A 25,024-nucleotide genomic window follows, 5' to 3' on the forward strand; every position below is an offset into this window, starting at 1 on the left:
TAAATTATGATTGGTTGACTCTAAATTTTATTCCATTGATTTTATCTACAATTAATTGTCCTATCCCTTAAGAGCCTTGAAAACTAGCATATATTTTGAAGGATCGGTCCATTAGTAGGTAGGAAACAAACAAATAATTTAAGTATTGGTCTTAGTAGCCTGTACACATCAGCGGTCAGCGCGGCTGTACAGATTAAGATGCCTTCCCTTTCCCCAACCATGGAGGAGGGAACTATTGTAAAATGGCTCAAGGTAATGTAACTTTTTTTTTGTCGCGCCGCTACTCTTTTATTTTGGACTCTCTTGACGTATATACTAAATTATTTTATTTAGAACAAGGACATATTGTCTATAGATAGATAGTGAAGTTATAACTTCTCATCAAATAGGAAGTTGACAACACTTCTCTTGCCCTTCGAAAAAAGCACTTTTAGAAGAAGGGACAAATGTACAATTTAATTTAATTGTTTTTATAAGTATTCAATTTAAAAAAACGCTTTCAGTCATAGAATAAGGAGGAATAGAAATGAAAACCCTAAATATTTCTGGGAAATTTGAAGGAATCTTTGACTTGCGCAGTAAAGACAATAATGCTAAAGTAAAAATCACAATGACTAGTTGGACAAAATTAAAAAGTTTAATTTGTATCTAAATCCAATAGATCCGGTTTAAAATTTGGTTTTATATAGTGTTATACAATTTTAATCTTTAGAATAAATTTATATCTTATTCAGTAAGGCAGGTAATCTTGGACCCTTAATATCAATGGTATCATACGAAGAAAGTCACAACTGAAACACACCTCGTGTGGAAGTAAATCCAGCATTTAATGTTTAGTCGTTTTAGACAATAATGATAAGTTAATTGTTAATGTACACCTTGTTTTGATAAGTATGATTGACCACATTTATAATTTTTAAGGTCAGCCAATTAGGTACAACCCCTTTCCCCCCGCCCCTCCCCTACCACAAGTTAATGTATGGATGTAGTTGCTATCATGTATAAATCAGCTGTTTAAAAACAAACATAAAAGCGCAACCTAGTTTTATAATATAAATACTGAGACCAATATTTTTTGTAAATTTTCTTACATAATTTAATTTTTTAAGGCTTAATATGCACATTAAATTCATTTTTAATCCATTGTGAATAGGGAAGGGAAAGCTGGATTCTTGGCTACAAGGCTTTTAGTAAATTATTGCAAAAGGAATTTATTTTAAATATTTTTTCGTAATATTTACTGAAATCATGTTATTTACTAACAGCCTTATAGCCGTTTTGGTCTTTCAAAAGTTCCAATTTTACTTCAGGCTAGCCAGGCAGAATCTTTTACCTGGATTCTATTCTATACTTTATCTTCTTTGGCTTTCAGTTCATAAATACATAAAAATATTCAATATTTTTGTTAGTGTATCTGTCAGAACTACATAAGCAAACTTGGCATATCTTGGCAATTTGTCATAGCATTTTCAAACTTTTTTTTTGCAAAAAATAATAATCTGGCAAAACAATAGAACTTAATCTTTTTTTTATTTCAAAATCCATAGGAGGTAGGTTGTTATAAAACCAATCTTGTTATTTTCTTACTTTTATGGTTACTCAAATCCTTGTTTTTCTTTTTCTGTAGAAAGAGGGCGAATCTGTTGAGCCCGGAGACGTTGTGTGTGACATCCAGACAGACAAGGCTGTTGTCTCCATGGAGGTAGATGAGGAGGGTGTCCTGGCCAAGATCCTCATCCAGGCAGACTCCGGCACCACAAAGGTAAGCTTTTCACGGAGGGAGGGGTCATAGGGCTGTTTATTACACTAGTCTCCAACGTTTTATAATAACATTTTCTTATTCGTTAGCTTAACAACTTTGGGGACTTTCATTAAATTTTTAATGTGAGTTCATTAAGTTAAATGTCCAAACGTTTTAACCACTAACTGCAATCTACACAAGTAGTAATTTTGTGTATCATTATTTGGGATGTACTTTAATTTATTGGCCATTGTCTTATCCCAGATCCCTGTAAGCTTTTGCTGTTCTTATGCCTTTAGTTTTGACAACAGTTTTTACTTCTTCCACAAATTACAATTTTTAGAATTGCTTTCTCGTCATTGTATGGCCCTTGGTACTTGTTTTTGTTTGTTTTTTATTAGTAACTATATACCTAGGTACCTATTTCATTGTGTTTTTAGTTATTTGAGTTTGGGGGGGGGGGGTGGTTAATGGTTGTAGATAACAAAACTAGTTGTAGATAACTAAAGATGAGTATGTTTGTGTTGAATATTTTATGTTATCTTACCCTAGTACCCAAAGTCCAATACAACTAAAGCGATGAAATTTAGATCCATTGCCCCTTCCCGATCCCTGATCCAAATAATCCAATCCATATTTTTATTGTTATAGGTTGGAGCTCTTATCGCCATAATGGCAGAAGAGGGTGAAGATTGGAAAGCTGTGGCGGCTTCCGGAGCTTCTGCCGCGGCTCCTGCAACCCCAGAGGCCGCAGAACCAGGTAATAAGAACAACTCCTGGAAAATACTTATTCAATATTTATACAAAACGATTTTTTCCTTCAAGTTTTACTGTTTACACCACAAATCTAAAAGTCATGGAACTCGACTAAAAAAAGAGTTACAGTTTGTCTTAGAGATTCCAAATTGTTAAATTTGACGAGTAAAAGCAAAATAAAATTCGGCGGTTTTCGGCTTGAGCGGTGGTTCCGCCGCCGTTTCCTCACAGTTCCATACTCTACCTCTTTAAAGCTATTGCCATGCCAAATTCCCCCCTCCCTTTATTGTAAGCTCTTTTTTCAACTTTAATTTGTAAATCTGATTCCTATTCGTTCAGGCGACTCAGTTCAGAACTAAAATATAATCTTCATTTATAGAGTTTTTAAAGCTATTGATCGATCTCAACCCAAATTAACATCTTTGTAAAAGCCATTTATTGAAATTAAGAAAGCTTACTTGAAATCAGACTTCACTATTATTTTAGAAGCTCCTGCTGCCGCCGCCACAACCGGGGGCTCGACACCCGGCACCGTGATCAACATGCCGAGCCTGTCGCCGACCATGGCGGAGGGCACCATTGTCAAGTGGTACAAGAAGGAGGGAGAGAAGATGGGCGCCGGGGACCTGCTTTGTGATATTCAGGTATATAAGTAAAAAAAATTTTGGGGTGTACTATAAGTATTACTAGATGCTTCGTCCCTAGCCTCTAGGGGCGGATTGACTTGACAGGAAAATAGCCTAAAACCACCCCAAGAAACCTGCCCTGAAAAGAATTACCCAATTCGGATCAGAATTTTCCGAGATCTTTAGCTACAGACATAAAACCCTTTCTACTTTATATTATAGGATAAACTATTCATTTTCCTTCAGGTTTCTAGTTAATATTATCTTTTTAAGAATCTTGTTAAGAAGTTGTATAACTCTAAATTTTAATTTTGTTAATCTTCGCTTTATACATGTTATAAACCTTTGATAATCGATATATTATTGCTTGGATGTTGAATCAGATTTAAATGTACTTTGATAAAGTGATAAATAGCTGGCTATAATAACTTTACATCTTTACCCCTATAGTGGATGAAGGAACTGACCAATAAATGGGGTCCATATTAACAAACTAAATTGACAACATATTTTCCCCTGTCAGTATATCCACGTATATTCTATATCCATTAATCTACCTAGACTGACAAAGCTGTGGTATCCATGGAGGCTGATGACGATGGCGTCCTGGCCAAGATTCTGGTGCCAGAGGGAACTACTGGCGTACAGGTACACACTTTTTAGTAACGAAGCCAATTTATAATTCACTTTATCGGACCGTCCGTCAGTTCGTAACGCTATGGCCTGGGGAAAAACATGATTTTCTTGGCTCCTATTCAAGATATGCAGCTGAAATTAAGTGATTGAATAAGTTCATGTTCTTCATATTTCCATTAAATTCCATTGTTTTTGCTTATTGTTTTGGGTGCTAGATCGATTCATAGATTTTCAAGTTTTCGTGATTTTCTCAACTCCCTAGGTATTCTAGATAGGCGGCTTTATTTTTCAGAGATTGTAGAAGTTCTCATTCTATATATTTCCACCAAGTTTGAGATTTGTGTATTGGTCGGGGTGCTAGATTGATTCCTAGATTTTCCCGTTAATATATATTTTTTAAAGGTTTCGTGATTTTTTTCATTCAGTTTAATTACTTCTCCAGATGTCCATCCACAACTTTTAAGCTTCGCTACTTATGAATAATTTCATTTTTGTTTCATTGTATAATAATATCCTTTCTCTTTAAAAAGTATTAAGAAGTTATTTTCTATGAAGTTGGTTTTAAAGCAGTAATAGTTATTTCTCGCATCGTATTATAAACGGCTTTCCGCGGTTAATGTAATTGTACAATTATAAGATTAAAACCAGTTTTTTTTAGCCCCGAGATGCCAAAGGCACTAGCTAAAAATTTTTAATCTTATGATTGTACATTATTATATTCGTAGAAATCTGGATATAATTCGATGCTGATCATAGTTTTTTCGTATGGATAATCCACCGGTTTCGAATGAATACGAGAAATAAATTCCAAGTCTATTACCTAACTAAGTAACATGACATTTATTTGGAATTAAAGATTAAACAAACAGTTTTAAAAAAATTTCCTTGTTTTGTTTTGTGTTGACGTTAAACCATAATTTTCCTTGTACCCATATTATATCACAAGGACGTTTGCTTCTGATGCTAGCAATCAGGTTTTAAGGCATAATTTTACTACATCTGAAGGATTGACCTCTTCGGGGCTTAGAGAAGCTTCGGGTACAACTCCTCTCCACACCACCTTGAAGAAAGGGAAATAATTAAAGCACCAGGGATTGAGGGGACATTGTTTAAACTAGCAGTGTCCAAACTTTTCAACCAATAATTTTTATATAAAAATAATTGGGGATGGACATTGTACATCTATTTATCGTCCTTTGTCTTTTCCCTTAAGATCCCTTATCACTAGACAGACATTGGTGAATAGTTGGAAAGGTTATGCGGGGGAGAGGGGACAATTGAACACATGGTACACGCCAGGCTTGTATGGTAGCTACGCCATAAGCATTCAATTTCTATTGATTTTAAGTATTGTTTATTTTCTTAATGTTAAGAGAGTTACGTCTTATGATTATTCGACAAAATTCAAGTAATCTATATATTATTACTGGATGTTGTATCAGATTTTCAAGTACTCTGATATACATCTGGCTTAAATAACGATACTCGGACCCGTCCACCCCCTTTAACCCATTTACTCTACTCCTACTGGATTTACGAACTGGCCAATAAATGAGAGCCATATTACCAATCTATTTTGACGACAAATATTTTGACGTCAATATATCCACATATATCCTATATCCATTATTCAAATATTTTAAATACACCTTTTTAGCATATCATGCCGTAAAAGTATGTTACTGCCATACTGGTTGATTTTTTGACAAGTTATACCCACGAAAATTAAAATTGTTGTCAATGACACCTTGAATTTGGTAACTGTGGCGGCGGTGGCGGCTGCCGGATATCAGCTACGGCAGCTGGGGCGAATTTTTCGGCACCGCTCTTATAAAGTTTAAATAAATAGTTATAAATCTTCCCAGGGCCTATGAGAAGCTACCCTGTAAAGGAGAACCATATCGGTTCAGTAGTTAGCGAGATCCTTCGGTACAGACAGATAGACAGAGATTCTGTTATTTTATTTTAAGGATAATAACCTAAACTTGATAGCAAAAACTTAATCCAAAATTTTGGCAATTTTAAGTCACCTAATGACGAACCCTTTCTTGTGGGTTATTTTATTTATACTCAGAAATTTTTAGGTCAGGTTTTTTTTACTTTACAACTATCCTAAGTTGTTACGTGCAGTTATGAAATTAAAGATAAAAATTACTAAATAGTTTCTTAATAAACAAGGATGACAACATCCATAAAAGCGAAGCACTGAAACGGTAGGACAAACGAACATTAACACTTGTATAGTGTCTGAACTGAATAATCAGAATATAAAAGTACAAGAGTCGAAGCAAAATTGTAAGTAAATTTGTTGAAAAACTGCTTGATACAGGATAATGTTTATGGACATACTGACATTTTTAGGACTTAATTATAGAGTTGCTTCGCTTATAATATTGTATTTTGTTGTCCCAGGAATCAGTATACAAAAAAAATCAGATCAATCGGATGATTAGATCACATCAAAATTTGTTGTTGAAAAAGTAGAAAAATCAACATGTTTAAAATAGACGTACGGGCATTTTGGTAATGATTATAGAGTTGCTACGCTTTCTAAATCGTACCTAACAACTACAGAAATCATCATGCAAAGTTTGAAATGGATAGGACAATTCTAACATGCCTAAATTAACGAAAAAAGCTATCTATCTCGGACGGACCGACCCTAATTATAGAAAAGCTTCGCTTTTAAAAATTAATGCAAATTTGAGAATGTTTGTGTTTATGATAATCCAGGGATCTAAAGGGCTAAGATAATGGTCGATAAATTGATTGAAATCCCCAATGATAATGATAATAAGAACACATTAATATAAATCTTTGGGGACTAGTATAATAAACAGCCCAATGTCCTATCCCTCCCTGGTGATAATCATAGTTTGTTGGCCCCGAATTAACATTTTATTATGTTCTAGACTTTTCTGGATTTTTAAAAACATTGTATTTTAATGCAATTCTGCAAACTCTTAACTATGTCTGAATAAAGTTATCTAGTATTTACAAGAATTAATATATTTGAGTCATATTACAAATGTGTACACTATCTAACCAATAATGTAATAGGATTGTTGCTATACTGTTTCCTATTGGTTTAATTATGGGATTAGATATCAAGTCTTGCTATATTTATAGTGTATTTAATGTAATTCTGCAAACTAAAAACTATTTACTGTGTCCTAATTAATTTAATCTAGAATTTTAAGGATTAATATATTTCAATCATTGTGTACACAATCTAACCAATAATGTGGTCGTAATTTCTTTCACCGATTTCCTATTGGTTTAAATATTGGATTTTATATCTAGACTTGATATATGTATTGTGTATGTAATGTAATTCTGCAAACTAAAAACTGTTAACTGTGTCTGAATTAAGCCATCTAGTATTTTAAGGTATAAATATATTTGTATAAGTAATTGTGCACTCTTTCTAACCAATACAGTAATAGAATTGTTAACTGTTTCCTTATTGGTTTAATGATGGGGTTATAAATCTACACTTGCTATATTTATTGTATATTTAATGCAATTCTGCAAACTAAAAACTAAAAACTGTGTCTGAATTAAGTTATCTGGTATTTCCAAGAATTAATATATTGTCCAGTATGGCTTTTAAACCGATTTATATCGTCGGGATTAGATCCGGTTCTCAGCCATACAGAAAAATCATGTCTAGCATCGTATTAAAGACAATTTTCATGAGTATTAAAATAGAAATCCTAAAATAAATACCAGTTGAGTTAGCCCGTGCCTTTCTATTTCAAAAGGGGGGGGGGGGGGGGCGAAAGTGACACTTTTTGAAACCAAAACTTAAAGTCAAAGGAACTCAACTAAAAAAAAGAGTTACAGGTCTGACATTTTGCATGGCAGTTGCTTTATAGGGGTACAATGTAGAACTGTGAAGAAACGGCGGCGCAACCGCCGAGAAAAGGCAAAAAAAAAATTCGGCGGGAAACGGCGGTTTTCGGCGGTTGCGCCGCCGTTTCTTCACAGTTCCATATTGTACCCCTATAAAGCAACTGCCATGCAAAATCTCAGACCTGTAACTCTTTTTTTTTTAGTTGAGTTCCTTTGTTGACTTTTAGTTTTGGTTTCAAAAAGTGTCACTTTCCCCCCCCCCCCTTTTTAATTATACTTTTCTGTTCAGATTGGTGTACCTATTGCTCTCATGGTTGAGGAAGGCCAAGACTGGAACGACGTTGCCATTCCAGCCGGCGGTGAGGCCGCCAAACCCGCCCCAGCGGCTGTAGCCGACACCCAGGCCGCGGCTGCCGCCGCAGTTGCCAGTTCCGGCACCGTTAGTGTTGCCTCGGACCATCCGTTTGTCCATCCCTCTCAGGTCGGTCCGGCGACTGCTTTGCTGATGTCACAGTTCAACATTAAGCCGGAGAACATTACCGGCTCCGGCCCCAAGGGCAACATAGTCAAGGCCGACGTTAAGAAATACATCAAAGAAAACAATCTATCCGCGGTTGTGCACTCAGTACCGCTGCCGCAGGCAGCCGCCAAACCGGCCGCGGCACAAGCTGCAGCTTCCAAGTCACCCGCCGCCAAGCCCGCTCCTCGTCCGCGCAGCGGCTACACCGATGTTGAGCTCACCAACATGCGCAAGGTTATCGCCAAACGGCTGACAGATTCCAAGCAAACAGCGCCGCACGGCTACAGTTCCGCGACGGCGGTTATTGATAACGTGAGCCGGCTGCGGAAGGATTATATCGCCTCTGGATATAAAGTTTCTATTAATGATTTTGTTATTAAGGTTGGTGGAGTTATATCTAATATAGAATTCTTATTTCTTTACACAAATTTTTAAAGTAGGATGTCTTATTATGATTTTAGTCATTTTGCTTTGTTATTGAAGGGTTGGAAAGAAGGTAGAAAAATGGACTAAAACCATCCCGCTCATAAAGTGTCAAATGAAATATTTAGAAAAAGATAAGATTTTCCTTGACTTTTTTTTTGTTTGCTAAAATAGTATGATGAATGCGTGTATGTCTGTTTCTTTTTAGATTTTCAATATTAATTTCAAAAAGGCACCAGTTTCAAGGAGGGAGGGGACATTGGGCGATATCTTGCACTTGTCTTCAAAGTTTTATATTAATGTTTTCCTATTTGTTGGCTTCCAATTTTGATTGGTTGGTTCATTAAGTTAAGTATCCAAACATTTTAATCGATAATTGTAATCTACAAAAGGGGTAATGTTGTGTATCATCATTGGGGATGCACAACAATTTATCGGCCATTGTCTTAGACCTTTAGATCCCTGGACAAAATGATTAACTCCACCTAAACAACAAGGCTGTAGCAACTGCCCTGCAATACGTACCCCAGCTCAACGTCAACATCATCAACGAGGAGGTCGTGCCCATGTCAACCATCGACATCAGCGTGGCCGTGGCCACCGACAACGGCCTCATCACGCCGATAGTCAAGGACGCCGCCAACAAACCGGTGCAACAAATTTCGGCGGACGTTAAAGAGCTGGCGGGACGGGCGAGGGAGAATAAACTCAAATTAGACGAGTTCCAGGGCGGTTCATTTACAATTTCCAACCTGGGTATGTTTGGCATCGCCGAGTTTACGGCGATTATTAATGCGCCACAAGCGGCGATTTTGGCGGTCGGCGGCGGCCGCCAGATTATTAATCCGGACACAATGAAGCCAGAGACAATTATGACCTCAACACTTTCTTTTGACAGAAGGTAAAATACTTTTAGGGGAATAAAAGGATAGAATGATAGTAACGGGATGTTTGTCTGTGTGTCTGTAGCTTAGGATGTCACTGGCCGCTGGAACGATATTGTTTTCTTTTACAATGAAGCTTCTTGTAGTTCCAGGGAAGGTGTTTTTTTATCATCTTTGGTGATGAGCGTCAGTTTATTGTGCATTGTCTTATCCCCGTAAATCTCTAGGAAAGTATATACTACCTAGTTAGATCTAAGATTTTGTGTTTTGGAGTAATATCAATAATAATAATTTTAATAAAATATTATTATTTTCTTTAATTATTTAATTTGACTTTTTTTGTGTGCTTTAAATACTTTTTATACATTAATTGCAAATTAAATGTTAAAACGGTATATGTTCATTGCCATTTAAAAGGTGCAATTTTTTCAATTAAACATATTTGATATAATTTTATTCCGTTATTTTTATATTTATTAGTACAAGAATCGATATATTTTTACTTGGATGTTGCACTAGATTTTATGTATTCTGATGAAGTGATGCTCACAGCTGACTAAAATAACGATACTTCCCCTCTACACCCTATACTACATACCCTCCTCTCCTACTGGATAAACGAACTGACCAATAATTAAAGTTCATAATAGCAAGCTAAATTGACGACAAATTTTCCCCTGTCAATCCTATATGCATTGCTCTATTACGCATTTTTTCTTATTTTTTAGATTTATTGATGAAGCGTTGGCTGCCGACTTTATGACGGTGTTCAAGACCTTGATGGAGAGGCCGGAGCTGCTGGGAACCGGTTTCCTGCCCAGCATCAGGATGGATAGATCTGCGGCACAGCTACAATAATTTTCATACATTTTCTTATTTTTTTTGCTAGAGTAAGATTTTATATAAGGAACTTGAATAGAGGGATTTGGCATCTTTGAAAAAATGTTTTGTCTGTAGAGTAAAAAAATTCTCAGGGGGGGGGGGGGTGGTATTACCTTCTTTTACCCACCCCTACTCCTTTTTGGAACATCTTACCTCAATTTTTTTTTACTTGTAGGAGGTCAATTATTCAGTATGGCGGAGAACTGGTTCTAATCCAGCGAATATTAATCGGTTTCGAAGCCATTATTTTGAAAAATATTTCGATCAATTTTTAATAGTCATTATAATCACATAGAATTTTTTATTAATTTTTTTTATTTAATATTGTGCCGTTTTAATAAATAAGTTACATTCAGTAAAACCAGTGAATTTTTGAGAAAAAAGTTAGATACAAAATAAAACATTATTTTATTATTTGCACGGCTTGGCAGCCGCGCGTCGGCCACAACTGAGCTTTAAATTTAAATTAGCTTGAATGCTTTGCTGAGGCTTACATATGGCTGAGGCGCGGCTGTCGAGCCCTGATTAAATGAATTGCATCTATTTGGGTCTATTATCAATGCATTATTGTTGGTTTTTAAATAAATAATTAGAAAAAATAAGTTTAATTTTTATTTCATTTTTTATTATGTCCTATTATATAAGATAGTAAGTTTTTGTTTGTTTGTAGCTTAAGATCTCGAAAATTGCCGGTCCGAATGCGATGTACTATTTAGAGAAACTTTAAAACTGTCTTTGGTTGGTTTTAGGCTATTTTTTCTGCCTCCTCTAGAGGTATGGGGCGATGGAACTAGTTTAATACAAACTTTATCATAATTGGGGATCTACATCAATTTATCAGCCATTGTCTTATCCCGTTAAATCACGGAATCATACTACTCTACATATAAACTTTATTATTAATGTTTTTCAGATATTAATATTCTTTATATTAAATTATTACAAATGGTAAAATTATGACAAATACTTATTCAGCAATGTTTCAATTTTAATTGATTTATTTAACAAATAAAGTGAGTTATATAGAAGCTTCGCTACTAAGAAATATTGTTTTTATTTATTGGAAGATTTTTAATTCTGAAGGGTGTACAAAAAAATTGCATCCTTTTTAAAAACACATTTGCGCGGCTTGTGTTAATAATAGAAAGATACCACTCATACCCTTAGAACCGCTCTGATCTCTAGTTTTTGGAATTATGAATATCAACTTTACATTTTTCTACTATTAACACAAACCGCGCACTTCTTGTTTTAAAAAGGATGCATTTTTTGCACAACCTTTATTGCAGTTTTAATGATTAAGTTGTCAAAAAATGTTTAGTTACAAAATGAGCGGATGTTACATTGCAGAAATCAGGTAGTTTTTAAAGCGACGCTTCTCTATAATCAAAGTCTGTACGGACGTCAAGATTGTCCTGTTGATTTTTAACTTAGGATGATTATTCCTGTAAGTTAGATACGATTTAAAAAGCGTAGCAACTCTATATCGTTCATTTTAAGCAGATTTTAATTTTTTTTATGACAATTTTTGGTATGATATTATCCTGATATTGTAACAATGATTCTTAAGACAAAAGGTACAATAGTTCAATGCACCCCTAGAATCAAGTCCTAAAAATATAAGTATGTTCTTAAACAGAATCCTGTATTTGAGTAATTTATTTGAGCCAGAGCTGCGAGCATTACATATAAATTAAACAACATTAATTTGATTTCTCCAAAAAGTGAAGATTCTACGACCTACGTAAGACAGAATTGGAAAAATTTTATCATTTATTGTCCTATCTCTCTATCTCTAGTTCTTTTATACAGTTTTAATTACAAATTAACTAGTATAGTACGAATTAATAACAGTATTTTTTCCAGGGAGGGAGGGAATATTGGGTTGATTATTACACTAGTCCCCGAAGTTTTATAGTAATGTTTTCTTATTTGTCGGTTTAACAAGTGAAGTAAGCAAACGTTTCGTCAATTGTAATCTACAGAAGGGATATTTTGGTGAATCATCATTGGGGATGTACATTGTACATCAATTTATCGGTCCTTGTCTTATCCCGTTAGATCCCTGATTTTTTAATTCAAAGTAATAATCTTCCTTTATAAAGCATGCTCTAAAACTTACTTTGTCCGTCCGTCTGTCTATAGCGCTATAAAAACATGGGGAAAATTGAATAGATGCGCTTCTGGTATTACATGTAAAGATTCTCAATACCATTTACTATAAAAATACAAGGATGACAACATCCATAAGTAGCGAAGCACAAAAAATTGTGGATGGGAATACGTAGAAGTAGATTTAAAGTGTATTTATTAAAATCAAGAATTTATTTATTGGAGAAAATAAACACGAAACCTTGTTTTATTTTGTATGATGAAGACAGTTACATATTAGATGCACATAACAATGGGAAACAATATTTTGAAACTGTTAATGCAAAAAAAGTTTTAAAAATTGGACCATAAACACCAAAGATATGGGTAAAAATGTGAAAAATATAAAAATAGCCAAAAACCTGCAAAAAGGCAGTCTGACTGTCATTGTTGTTTTCTTCAAACGACAGTAAATTTAATTTTGATATCTTTAACTGAAAAAATTTCGAAAATCGGACCATAAACACCAAAGATATGGGGAAAAATGTGAAAAATATAAAAATAGCCAAAAACCTGCAAAAAGGCAGTCTGACCGTCATTGTTGTTTTCTTCAAATGACGAAAATTTTTAATTTTTAATATCTTTAACTGAAAAAGTTTTGAAAATCGGACCATAAACACCAAAGATATGGGGAAAATTTGGAAAATATAAAAAATAGCCTAAAACCTGCTATAAAGCAGTCCGACCGCCATTGATGTTTTATAGTTAATTGTGCTCCTTAATGATGGGAATGTTGTCAAAAAAATCAGCTTTCTATCTTTTATAGGATCCGAGAAAATCACGTTTCCCCCAATTCATTAATTACGGACGGACGGACAGACGGACGGACATTGTGAATTATAGAGTAGCTTCGCTACTAATAAGTTTGTTATTATACAGTACTTATCTTATTTCGTATATTTCTGTGCTTCGCCACTTATTTATATTGTCATCCTTTTTATGATATGTATTAAATATCAGCGATCTAAATGGATAAGACAATTGCTGATAAACTGATGTACATCTCCAAGTATAATGCACAAGTTAAACCCTTTTGTAGATTACAATTGGTTGAAACGCTTGGACAATCATCTTAATGAACCTATCAAAGTTCAACAAAAGTCCGAATTAGAAACGTTATCATAAAACTTTGGAGACTAGTAAAATAAACAGCCAAATGTCCCCTTCCTTCCATGATTAATATGGAATAATATTTACTAACGTCAATGTCAGGTCATGTTTATGCCTAATTAATCATATATTAAACAAGGATGACAACTTCCATAAAAGTGAACCTCTGAAATCAGAAGGGTGGACAAACAAACAATAACTCCTAATAAGTCTAAACAAAATTATAAAGAAATTTGTTGCATGTTTTCAAAGGACGTATATACTAGAGTATAGAGTTGATGCGCTTTCTAAAATCGTACCTAACTTTTAGAGGAATCATCATACAAAGCTTAATAAAATCTTATCCATTGAGATCCCTGCTGTTTGATAACCTTTCCTCTTCTAATGAGAAGCACCTAGAGGACTCTAGGGGCGTTGTCGCTTGTTAAACAATTGAAGTAAAAGAATAGAGGGGACATGAGCTATATATAACTCTAGGGACCCTTTGCCGACTTTCAATTGGGAATATTATTTAATAGCATCGGAAATATTTACACATCCATATCGCTTCAAAAGAGCAGAAAGTAATTTGCTAGCAGACAAAAAAGGTCCCCACCACTTGGGCTAGGTAGTTGTCTGTGTTATACATTTCATAATTAACCTTTATTTATGTAAGAGTAGGGAAACTAATACTTATACAAAAATATAAAAACACCAATTGTACATATTATACCTAGGTATCCTATTATATAAAGTAGTAAGGTTTTTTTTAGTCTGAAGCTCAAGATTTTAATAAATACTCAACCGATTGAGTTCTTGCTTGTCCTATCAATTCAAATACAGAGCTACTAGATGCTAGGAGCGCAGCTGCTAGTATATTATATAGAACAAGGATGACAACATCCATAAAAGCAAAGTACTGAAACAGTTGGACAAACGAACATTAACACTTAATGTCAAAACTGAATAATCAGAATATAAATGTATAAAAGTCGAAGCAAAATCGTAAGTAAATTTGTTTAAAAACTACTTGATACAGGATAATGAAAAGAGCAATCCGTCACGGATGTACGGACGGACGGACCAACCCTAATTATAGAAAAGTAATAATAATTTTATTAATTACTATGCAGTAATTAAAAGAAAAAACACTTGTAAATATTTATCATTTGGACATTTAGTAAAGCTACTTTATAACTCAATTTGTCCGCATGGTAAGGAGTTTATGATTTCTTGGAAGATGGATATTTTTTTTGTGATGATTTCTCTTACAAAATATGATAATAAACAAAATTATCCCCACTATTATCCCTACCCTATAACCTGTACCAATGTCGCAAATATTAATGTTAATGTAAGTGTTATTGTTATCATAACCCCGCTCCCGCACGCCCATAATAGTGCTTATCACTTATCTTAAATCGGCAACTAAGGACCAAAAACTTGAATAAAACCCAAAACAACTTTTTCCATCGCACCGAAGCTTCTTAACAAATTATATTTACTAAAAGTAATTTAAAACTTGGTCGAAACTGTAAAGACATATTCAAGATTTTATAGAAGATTTTTTCTGGTTAGGTTTTAGGCTATTTTATTGGTGGTTTTCATTTTTTTTAGAAATGGGGGAGGGGAAAGGTAGATTTTTGTTGAAATATTCCCAAATATCATCGACATAAATGAACCGTCCAACAAACGGACTCAGCTACTTGTAAAACAGTTTCGCTATTAAATAAATGTTTATTGGGGATGACTTTGTAAAAAAAAATTAATTAACATCCCAAAAAATTATCCCCTAAATTATATTACAATTATTTGTTGAATATACCATTTAAGATTCAATAGAAGTACCCAAAGTTTTTGTTAGAAAACTGTGGGTCCAGTGTAATTAATGTCTAAAGTTCACTCTCCCCCTCCTAGGTAGGTTACTAAAAACTTTCTTAGACTGGCAAGTTAAACCAGACTATACTAGTTATTTAATTATATTTCATACTATGTCTACTGTCAGGTAATTAGATAGATTATTACTTGGATGTTGCACCAGATTTTCATGTACTCTGATAAAGTGATACTTGCAGCTGGCTAAAATAACGATACCCCTTATCCACCACCTTTACCCTATCCCCTACCCTCACACTGGATGAGCGAACTGGCCAATCCTAGCAAACTAAATTGGCGACAATTTTCCCATGACAATATATCCACGTATCATATATCCATTGCTGTAAGATTTCTTTTTTGGAGGGGTGTTTTATCATATTCGCATGATAAAACACTGACTTTTATATAGTTAAGTTTGTCCGTCTGTCTGTATTTTTCATAAATCTACACAATGGATATTTTTGTTTATCATCATTGGGAAGTAAATCAATTTATCATGTTTAATCTTATTATATAAAGTAGTAAGTTTTTTTTTGTCTGAATCTTAAGATATCAATAACTACTTCTATTTTTCTATTTTAGTTAAGCTTCATATAGGTCCTCTGGTGGTTTTAGGCTATTTTGTTTAAAGATTTAAATCTTTAAATGGTTTTAAGCTATTTTCCTAGCCCCTCTGTCCCGTTGAATACAGAGCCCCTTGATGCCGCTAGTTTCTTATCTATAATACAAAGTAGAATGATGTCTGTCCGTCCGTCCCTTAAGATCTCGGTAACCACTGAACTGATCGGATTCTAATCTTAAGGGTATATACCTATTGGTCCTCTGTTGATTTTAAGCTATTTTCTTCGGGGGTGGGACACCCCCAACCCCCACAAAAATGAAATCCCCCCCCAAAAAAAAAATTGTTTTTAGGCAGTTACTTCAAAATAAATGTCATCACCAGAAATACTTAATTTTTTTTATATTTTTTTTTTAAATTACCTCTTGGGATATTAATTATAAAATAAATACTAAATTAATATCACTCTTTTTGCTAAAGAAATGAAAGAAATTCAGTTACCGGAACAAAAATGTTTTCTTATTTTCATTTATAGGTATTCAAAGAGCTTTTTACAGCGCTCAACTTTATTTTCAATTATCATTTAGGCCTGTTTGTCGGCTTGTAACACAAGTTTTTAAAAATTAATGTCCATTGTCTCTTCCCTGAAGATATCTGATTTTAAATTAATAATTTCAGTGGCCATGTGACCAATAAATCCTCCCCCCCCCCTTGTGTCATAAAGGGGGAAGGGGGGGGGGGCGAAAGTGACACTTTTTGAAACCAAAACTAAAAGTCAAAGGAACTCAACTATAGGGGTACAATATGGAACTGTGAAGAAACGGCGGCGCAACCGCCGAGAAAAGGCAAAAAAAAATTCGGCGGGAAACGGCGGTTTTCGGCGGTTGCGCCGCCGTTTCTTCACAGTTCCATATTGTACCCCTATAAAGCAACTGCCATGCAAAATGTCAGACCTGTAACTCTTTTTTTAGTTGAGTTCCTTTGTTGACTTTTAGTTTTGGTTTAAAAAAGTGGCACATCCGCCTCCCCCCTTTATATTTGTCTTCAGATAACTGCTGTTGACGAGATCTTTTCAATTTAAAAAAAATAGCCTAAAATCTTACTTAGACCTATAAAAAGCTTCTCTTATATTAAAAACTTAACCAGCTTAGAGATTAGTAAGATCTTAAAGGACTAACAAACAAAATACAAATTACCTTATATAATAAGCGTTTAAAGTCGCCTATTTTAAAACAAATTATAGCCCCTTCTCCATCGTTTTGATTGCTGAGCCGCAAAGTAGCAGCCGGCCGCAATAAATATCAGACATACAGAAACACATCCTATTACTTGTTTAATATATCCCTCAATGTTCTCAATCATTTTGCCGTTATGTTTAGCAGGCATTTTTCTGATTAATCCTTATTAAGGACCAATCCAATCAATAGTTAGACAATAAAATGATAAATAGGCTTCTAAGTGTGTGTGTGTGTGTGTGTGTTTGTTTGTGTATGTGTGTGTGTGTGAGTGTGTGTGTGTGTGTGTGTGTGTGTGTGTGGTGTGAAATAGCCTTATTTGTTGTAATAGCAGTGTTGTAATGGATATAGAATATACGTGGATATTATGACATGAAAAAATTTTTTTGTTATCAATTTGGGTTGCTAACATGGACATCACTTATTGGTCATTTTGTTTATCCAGTTGGAGGGGGGAGGATGGGGTAAAGGGAATAAATGGGGGGATAATTATTTTAGCCAGCTACGAGTTTCACTTTATAGGAGAACATGAAAATCTAGCGTAACATCCATGTATTAATATATCCTTGTTGTAATAACAGTGTTGTTATTATGGTAGGCCTAGGGTCATCTCAGGGGTGCCAGAATGTTAAAAATTTTGCGCATTTGACAAAAAAAAAAGTTTTATTTTGGCACCTGATTTTAAGCTGAGGCATTCTTACAACTGTTTCTTTTTATGTCTTGCATTTGACACAGTGATATTAAGTACAGTTTTCAATGTCTTTAGATATGGTATGCAGTGGTGTGCACAGGGTTGAGGAGTGTGTGGAGAAGTAAACTTTGAGGGTGTGAAAGAAGGAGGAATGCAGGCCTTCCTAATATTGATTTTAAGAGGGATGTAAACACCCCACTTCTAGTATGCAAAATGTTATATTTGCATTTAGAGTTTTATCTAATTTTGTGCATTTGTTAACTAGAATAATCTGAATATGAGTGATAAAATAGGACAAAAGGATTTAGGGGGGGGGGGGAATTCTGACACTTTTGTATAAACAGTGATTATAGGCTTTGTCTTTGGACTGAGAGGATAGGTTATTAGGGAAAAAATCATTCTTATATGATGAATTTCCTCCAGATTTAAGATTTTTTTGGATAGGCCTCCAGGTTCCGGAGCTCCAGACCTCCAGGTTGTCTCTCTACAGGTAAAAATAAAAAAAAAATTTTTTTTAAGAGTTAGATGTCAGCTTATAACACAAAATATGTATGTTTTTTCTGTCCTAAATATGTGAATAACAATCAAAATGAAGTATATTTTGTTTTATAAGTTAACTTCTAAATCTTATTTTTAATTTTTACCTGTACAGAGAATACCTGGAGGCCTGGAGCTCCGGAACCTGGAGGCCTATCCAAAAAATCTTAAATCTGGGGGAAATTCATCATATAAGAATGATTTTATCCCTAATAACCTATCCTCTCAGTCCAAAGACAAAGCCTATAATCACTGTTTACGCAAAAGTGTCAGAACTTCCCCCCCCCCCCCTCTTAGAAACAGAATAGCAAGATTAAATGTCCAGGTTATCTTGTGCTAAAGTTGTTGAACCTCATTGTATTTAAAATACTAAGTGCAACGATGAACTTTAGTTAATTTTTTCTTTTAATTCTGAGTGCTTGTTCTCATGATTAAGGTAATATTATTTGCTAAGATAGTATGTATGATAAAATAAATTAACTTTTTTTTGGTCGCTCAACTTAATTTGTAACCCTTTTCGTAAAAAAAAAAATTATAAAAATAATTAAAATAACAATACTTACAATGCATTGTTGTAATATGTAAAAGCGTATAATTCAACAGACATGCATTGAATTTAATTATGTGAATTTTAAATAGTTCCCAAACATTACATAGATGGGCACTAATTTTTTTGAAAAACACACAATTGTCAGTATAATTTCATGATATTTTAGTTATTATTAAGTAAATTTTATACAATATAAAAATTAACTTTTTGTTATTTTAAATAAAAAGTACATCAATCATTTTATGTTTTATAGACCATAAAAAACACTTTTGCTAATTATCAACATTGATATTAATATGAAGGATACACCTTCTAATTGAATTTGCAATTTCAATATAATATTTGATATAAAATATATGTGGATATATTGACAGAGGAAAATTTATTAATCAATTTTGCTTGCTTATATTGACCTCACTTATTGGTCAGTTATTTCATCAAATAAGAGAGGAGTGGATGGGTTAAAGGATAGATAGGCAGTATCATTTTTTTAGCCAGCTTCAAGTATTACCATAAAAGAGTACATTAAAATCTTGTACAACATCCAAATAGTAATATATTGATTGATATAATATGAATTTTCAAGATTTTTTATCACTTACAAGCTATTATACAACAGTTTTTGCAGCAGCTTATAATCTGCTGTTTCACAGCAAATTTAGCTGATGTCAAATGTTAAAGATTTAGAATCATAATGTTCAGCTAAACACTTTGCCAGAATAGATGATGAGAGATTGTGGTTAGCTCATGGCATTTAATTTTTATTTTGGGGATAATAATTTTTATTGGGTAATGTCATACTTATTATGAAGGGGGGTATGGTAATGCACTGTTATTACTTTGCCAAATAGCATAAATACTCCCTAAAAATAGTGGTATAATCAGTGCAATCATTTACAAGGCTTACACTTACTGCCTAAGAATTTAAGATTTTAGCATTTCTTTTCTTCATTCTAAAGCAGTTAGATCAGAGTTTGATTCTTTTGGTTCATGTTTTAGGATATTTTATTGGATAAATGGAAAACAAACCTTCTGAGAAAAAATCATTAAAACAATTTTCTGCAATTTAAAACATGTAATTTATGGTCATTTAAAGCAACCATCTGACACCCCTGACTCACAAAAAAGGTACCTATTCGTGTAATAAAAAGGCATGAAATTCTGTTTTGTCATGTAAAGGGTTCGTACCGTTTAAGTGTACATATACATTTTGTGTAGCTAGGGGCGTGCACAGTACTTTTTGGGGGCTTTGTTAGGGGGAGGGGGGGAGGTGACGGACTAAAGTTTTTGAAGTTAGAGTTGATGACATTAGTAGATTGTGATATCTTTTAAAAACTTTGGGTGTTATGGATGAGGGAGGGGGTGGGGTTATATTGCCTCGATTATCTATCAAAGTATGCACGTCCCTATGAGTAGTAAAAGTATTATTCAAGCAAATAAGGTTTTAAAATTATGTTACATTTTAAATTCAACTTTAATTATCATTTTATTTTTTGATTTCTTGTCTATTATCTTTTTTTGGTATTTTACCTATTTTATCATTTTTTTTTGTTAAAAAAATAACATCAACAAAAAGGACAATTATGTTTATAATTGGGAGACATTACACATTAATAATATTTTATTTCCATTGTCTTATCCCTTAATACTGAGTTTACTTTTAAAAGGCCTATTTTGGGGGCTGCTACTGTTGAAAGGCCTATTTTGGGGGCTGCAAATTGAAAGGCCTATTTTGGGGACTGCAAATTGAAAGGCTATTTTGGGGACAGCAAATTGAAAGGCTATTTTGGGGGGGCTGCAAATTAAGAGGCCTATTTTGGGGACTGCAAATTGCACCTGACAACAAAAATGCTTTATTGCATTTTTTTTACACAAATGAATAGATTTTTTTTAGCAGTGCAGCTGATCTGAAACTAGGATATTTCCGTACGTATGTTTGTAATTAAAAGTTAGTTGCGCCAAATTACTAATTTTCTTATACCTAAAATAGGTATAAGTAACTGAAATATACTTTACATTTTACTGTATATTAATCTATTGTTCAACGTTGTTATTGTTGCGCTACTTATGAGCACAATATAGTTGTTTTCAAACGAAAAAAAATGCTTTTTAAATATTTAAAAATAAAAAATTGTATTAAGAAATCAATACATACTTATTGAAAGGTTTTAGCATAAAAATTTGATTTATATGAATAGTTTTCCTTTTTGTGTTTTCTGTGTGTATGTGTGTGTGTGTGTGTGTATGTTTGTGCATGTGTGTGTGTGTGTGTGTGTGTATGTTTGTGCATGTGTGTTTATGTGTGTGTCCTGGGCTATTTGGTTGTGATTTAATAAGTGGGAAAAAGGAAAATGTAAATAACAAACGAATTTTTTTCCAATATGGCTTCGAAACCGATTTATATCCCCTGGATTATAACTCTCATACATAGTGAAAAATCATGTATAGCATCGTTTCACAGATAATTTTCCACGAATATTAAAATAAAAAAAACCTAAGATTAAAGAGCATTAATTTTATCCGTTTCTCTGGGCAATTAGTAAACTTCTCTAAAATTTGTGACGTTAATCAAATAATTTGGGGCATATTCTATAAAACTAGGGGCTCTGTATTAGACTGAAATATAGGATAAAACCACATGAAGACCTAAATAGATAAAGTTACATAGCTTAAAACCTTCCCATGACCTGTGAAAAGCTTCAATCAGATGGAGAAGAAGTTATTGAAATTATAAGCTTCATGCAAAATTAATTACTACTTTATAAAATAAGATTGGATATTTAAATTACAATGATATAAAACTAAAATATAAATTTGATACTGAATATTCATTTCCTATAACTGTACAAACTTCCCCCCCCCCCCCTTACTATTTTATAAAATAAGATTGGATATTTAAATTACAATGATATAAAACTAAAGCACATTTTTGCAACATTTATCTAAAACTTTATCTCTTAAATATTTTGGTATGATTATGGTTGTGCGTCCGTCTGTCTGTCTGTCCGTCTGTCTGTCTGTGCGTGTGTAGTAAGCTCGCTTCAACAATTTGTTCACTCTAATACATAAATAGTAGTTGCTAAAACTTTCAATAGCTAACACACACACACATACACACTCCACCTTACTTTTATATACACAAATAAATGTTATAAAGTACTATTAATGTTAAACTATAACAGGTGAATTAAATTAAAACTGTAAGTGATTTTAATAAAAAATAAAGTTTAGTTTGTTTATAACCTTTGCATTGCTATATAATAATTACAGAAAATGTGAAAATAAAGTTTTTTTTATGAGGAAAATCATTTAAAAAGTTCGTGATCAATTATAAGTTTTTAAAAATGGTAAGAAAGTATTTTTTTATTAGCGAAGCTTCTCTATACCTAGGGAAGAATGGATGTATGTTCGTTTGTATTTAAACAATTCAGCTATTCAGAGTTGTATATATTACTTATCAAGAAATAGATTTCTTTTTTTGTTATTTACTTATTTGTTACATATAATGTATAAATAATTTTTTTGGAATTTTCAAGTCTTTTAGCTAGTAATAAATATTGAGGTAGGATGAGGAAACACCGAGAAAACTGTGTATACATTTGGCAATTAAAATTCAACTGACCTCAATTTGACAACTTGCTCAAATGTATTGATGTTTAGTAGAGAGCATTTTTGGGTAAAGGGGAAGGCAGATAAATTATTTTAAGGATTTAATTTAGAATTGAAATACCTAAAATATACAAAATGTTTGAAAAGGTTGCTATGGCCAAAATGATAACTTACCTTGAGGGGACATTGAACTCTAAATTATTCCAGTACCCAAGGTTTTAGAAACTTATTTTCTAAAACTTTGGGTACTTCTATTTAATATTGAATTATTGATTCAAAATAGCAGTGTTCAAACTTTAAACTAAAAATGATTTTGATCTAGATCAGGGGTAATTTTGTTTATTTTAATTGAGGATACACATCATTAATTGTCTTATCCCTTAAGATCCCTGACTTGTGTTTTGTTTAGTTTTTCAAGATTAATTGAAAATGGATATAGAATATACGTGGATATATTGACAGGAGAAAACTTTTTTATTGGTTAGTTTATTCATCCAGTAGAAGTGGAGGGGATGGGGGTTATCGTTATTTAAGCCAGCTAGGAGTATTACTTTATGAAAGTACATGAAAATCTTGTGCCACATCCAAGTAATAATATATCCATTTTGTTGAAATACTGGTCGGGTAATCACAAAAAACATGTTTCAACAAAAATGGATAACAAGAATTTGCGTCAGGTGCCCAATAAATATAGAAAGACTAGATGAACCACCTCTGTTTTGGACCAATAGGAACACAAATATCAGATTAAAGCCAGGGATCTAAAGGGATAAGACAATGGCCGATAAATTAATGTATATTACAAACTATTATAAGCAAAATTATTACTATTGTGAATTACAAATTTGGGTTAAATCGTTTAGACACTGAACTTAAAGAACCAACCAATAAAAATTCGATAAAAGTTTCCAAAGTTGTTAAAACTTTGGAAACTAGTGTAATAGACAGCCAAATGTCCTTTCCCTCCCTGGACTGAATCATATGTGACACAATATATACCTAAATATCTTCGTCTGCTAGAAATTATTTTTTAAGTTGGACGGATTTTTGTGTTTGATTGTCCATCTAAGTTAATTAATCTATTAGTTGCCTAAATGCGTTCAAAATGTACCCTGAATTATATAAATGCTTGGATGTTGCACCAGGTTTAAATGTAAAAAAGTGATACTCGAAGCTGACTAAAATAATTAAATCCCCCATCAACCTTCTTTACCCCATCCCCTGCTTTCCTAATGTATATATACGAACTTGCCAATAAATGAATATTAGCAACCTAAATTGACGACAAATTTTTCCCTGTCTATTATTTTTTATCCATTGCGACGTTACTCTAAAACATGTCCGTTCGTCAGTCTATTTGTTCGATTTGCGGGCGTCTTATTTTTTTAATGGAATTATTTTGTTCAATTAAAATCTCTTTAGTTATAAATTAATTATTTTTAATTTGTTTCAAATAAGGAGGCGGGGGGGAAGATCGGTGCTAAACATGTCAATCTACCCCTCCCCCCCCCCCCCTCCCCTAAACTTTCTTCAATACTTTAGTTATATTTGATTTCTATGTATATTCACCTTTTTCTCTCTTTTTTAAAAGCGAAGCTTTTCTATAATTAGGGTAGGTCCGTCCGTCCGTACGTCCGTCCGTCCGTGCGTCCGTCCGTCCGTCCGTGCGTCCGTCCGTCCGTCCGTCCGTCCGTGCGTCCGTACGTCCGTCCGTCCGTCCGTGCGTCCGTACGTCCGTAACGGATAGCTTTTTTCGTTAATTTAGGCATGTTAGAATTGTCCTATCGATTTCAAATTTTGCATGGTGATTCCTTTAATAGTTTGGTACGATTTAGAAAGCGTAGCAACTCTTTAATCATCACTAAAATGTCCGTACGTCCATTTTAAACATGTTGATTTTTTTACTTTTTTAACAACAAATTTTTATGTGATCTAATCATCCGATTGATCTGATTTTTGGTATATTGATTCCTGGGACAACAAAGTATAATATAATCAGCGAAGCAACTCTATAATCAAGTCCTAAAAATGTTAGTATGTCCATAAACATTATCCTGAATCAAGCAGTTTTTCAACTTTACTTACAATTTTGCTTTGACTCTTATACATTTATATTATGATTATTCAGTTCTGACACTGTACAAGTGTTAATGTCCGTTTGTCCTACCGTTTCAGTGCTTCGCTTTTATGGATGTTGTCATCCTTGTTTGCTCTATAACTCACTTTGTCCGTTTACCAATCCGTTTTTTTGTACTTGTTATCCTTGTTGTTATTTTCAATACAATTTTTATCTTTTATGCAAATAAACATCACGCTTAGTAAAAATGTTAATCAACAATTAAAAAATTATTTTTGCATAGCAAGCCAGGGATCTTAATAGATGTATTTCCACAATGATGATA

The 25,024-nt window shown here is 33.5% G+C and overlaps 2 protein-coding genes across 3 annotated transcripts in view; both read left to right on the forward strand.

Annotated features, from left to right (window-relative positions):
• The first annotated feature begins 137 nt into the window (after nucleotides 1–137).
• On the forward strand, nucleotides 138–10,684 carry LOC145315644 (dihydrolipoyllysine-residue acetyltransferase component of pyruvate dehydrogenase complex-like). Its single transcript, XM_080155637.1, has 8 exons — nucleotides 138–252; nucleotides 1,628–1,762; nucleotides 2,393–2,501; nucleotides 2,984–3,141; nucleotides 3,685–3,771; nucleotides 7,904–8,515; nucleotides 9,055–9,458; nucleotides 10,170–10,684. The coding sequence occupies exons 1-8, from the start codon at nucleotides 199–201 to the stop codon at nucleotides 10,297–10,299; spliced, it is 1,689 nt and encodes a 562-aa protein (XP_080011763.1). The 5' UTR covers nucleotides 138–198; the 3' UTR covers nucleotides 10,300–10,684.
• Nucleotides 10,685–11,571: 887 nt separating this feature from the next.
• The window catches only part of LOC145315635 (polyamine-transporting ATPase 13A3-like), a 76,713-nt gene continuing 63,260 nt past the window's right edge, over nucleotides 11,572–25,024 (forward strand). Inside the window, exon 1 of one of the 2 annotated variants that reach the window (XM_080155623.1) lies at nucleotides 11,572–11,680. The gene's annotated coding sequence lies outside the window, so the exon portion shown is untranslated. Of the gene's footprint in view, nucleotides 11,681–22,094; nucleotides 22,361–25,024 lie in introns of those variants that run through there. The other variant, XM_080155624.1, reaches the window with a different exon arrangement.

Source organism: Acartia tonsa, chromosome 4 (genome assembly GCF_053477335.1).
Source record: "Acartia tonsa isolate MP-2025a chromosome 4, ASM5347733v1, whole genome shotgun sequence".
Classification (NCBI taxonomy): domain Eukaryota; kingdom Metazoa; phylum Arthropoda; class Copepoda; order Calanoida; family Acartiidae; genus Acartia; species Acartia tonsa.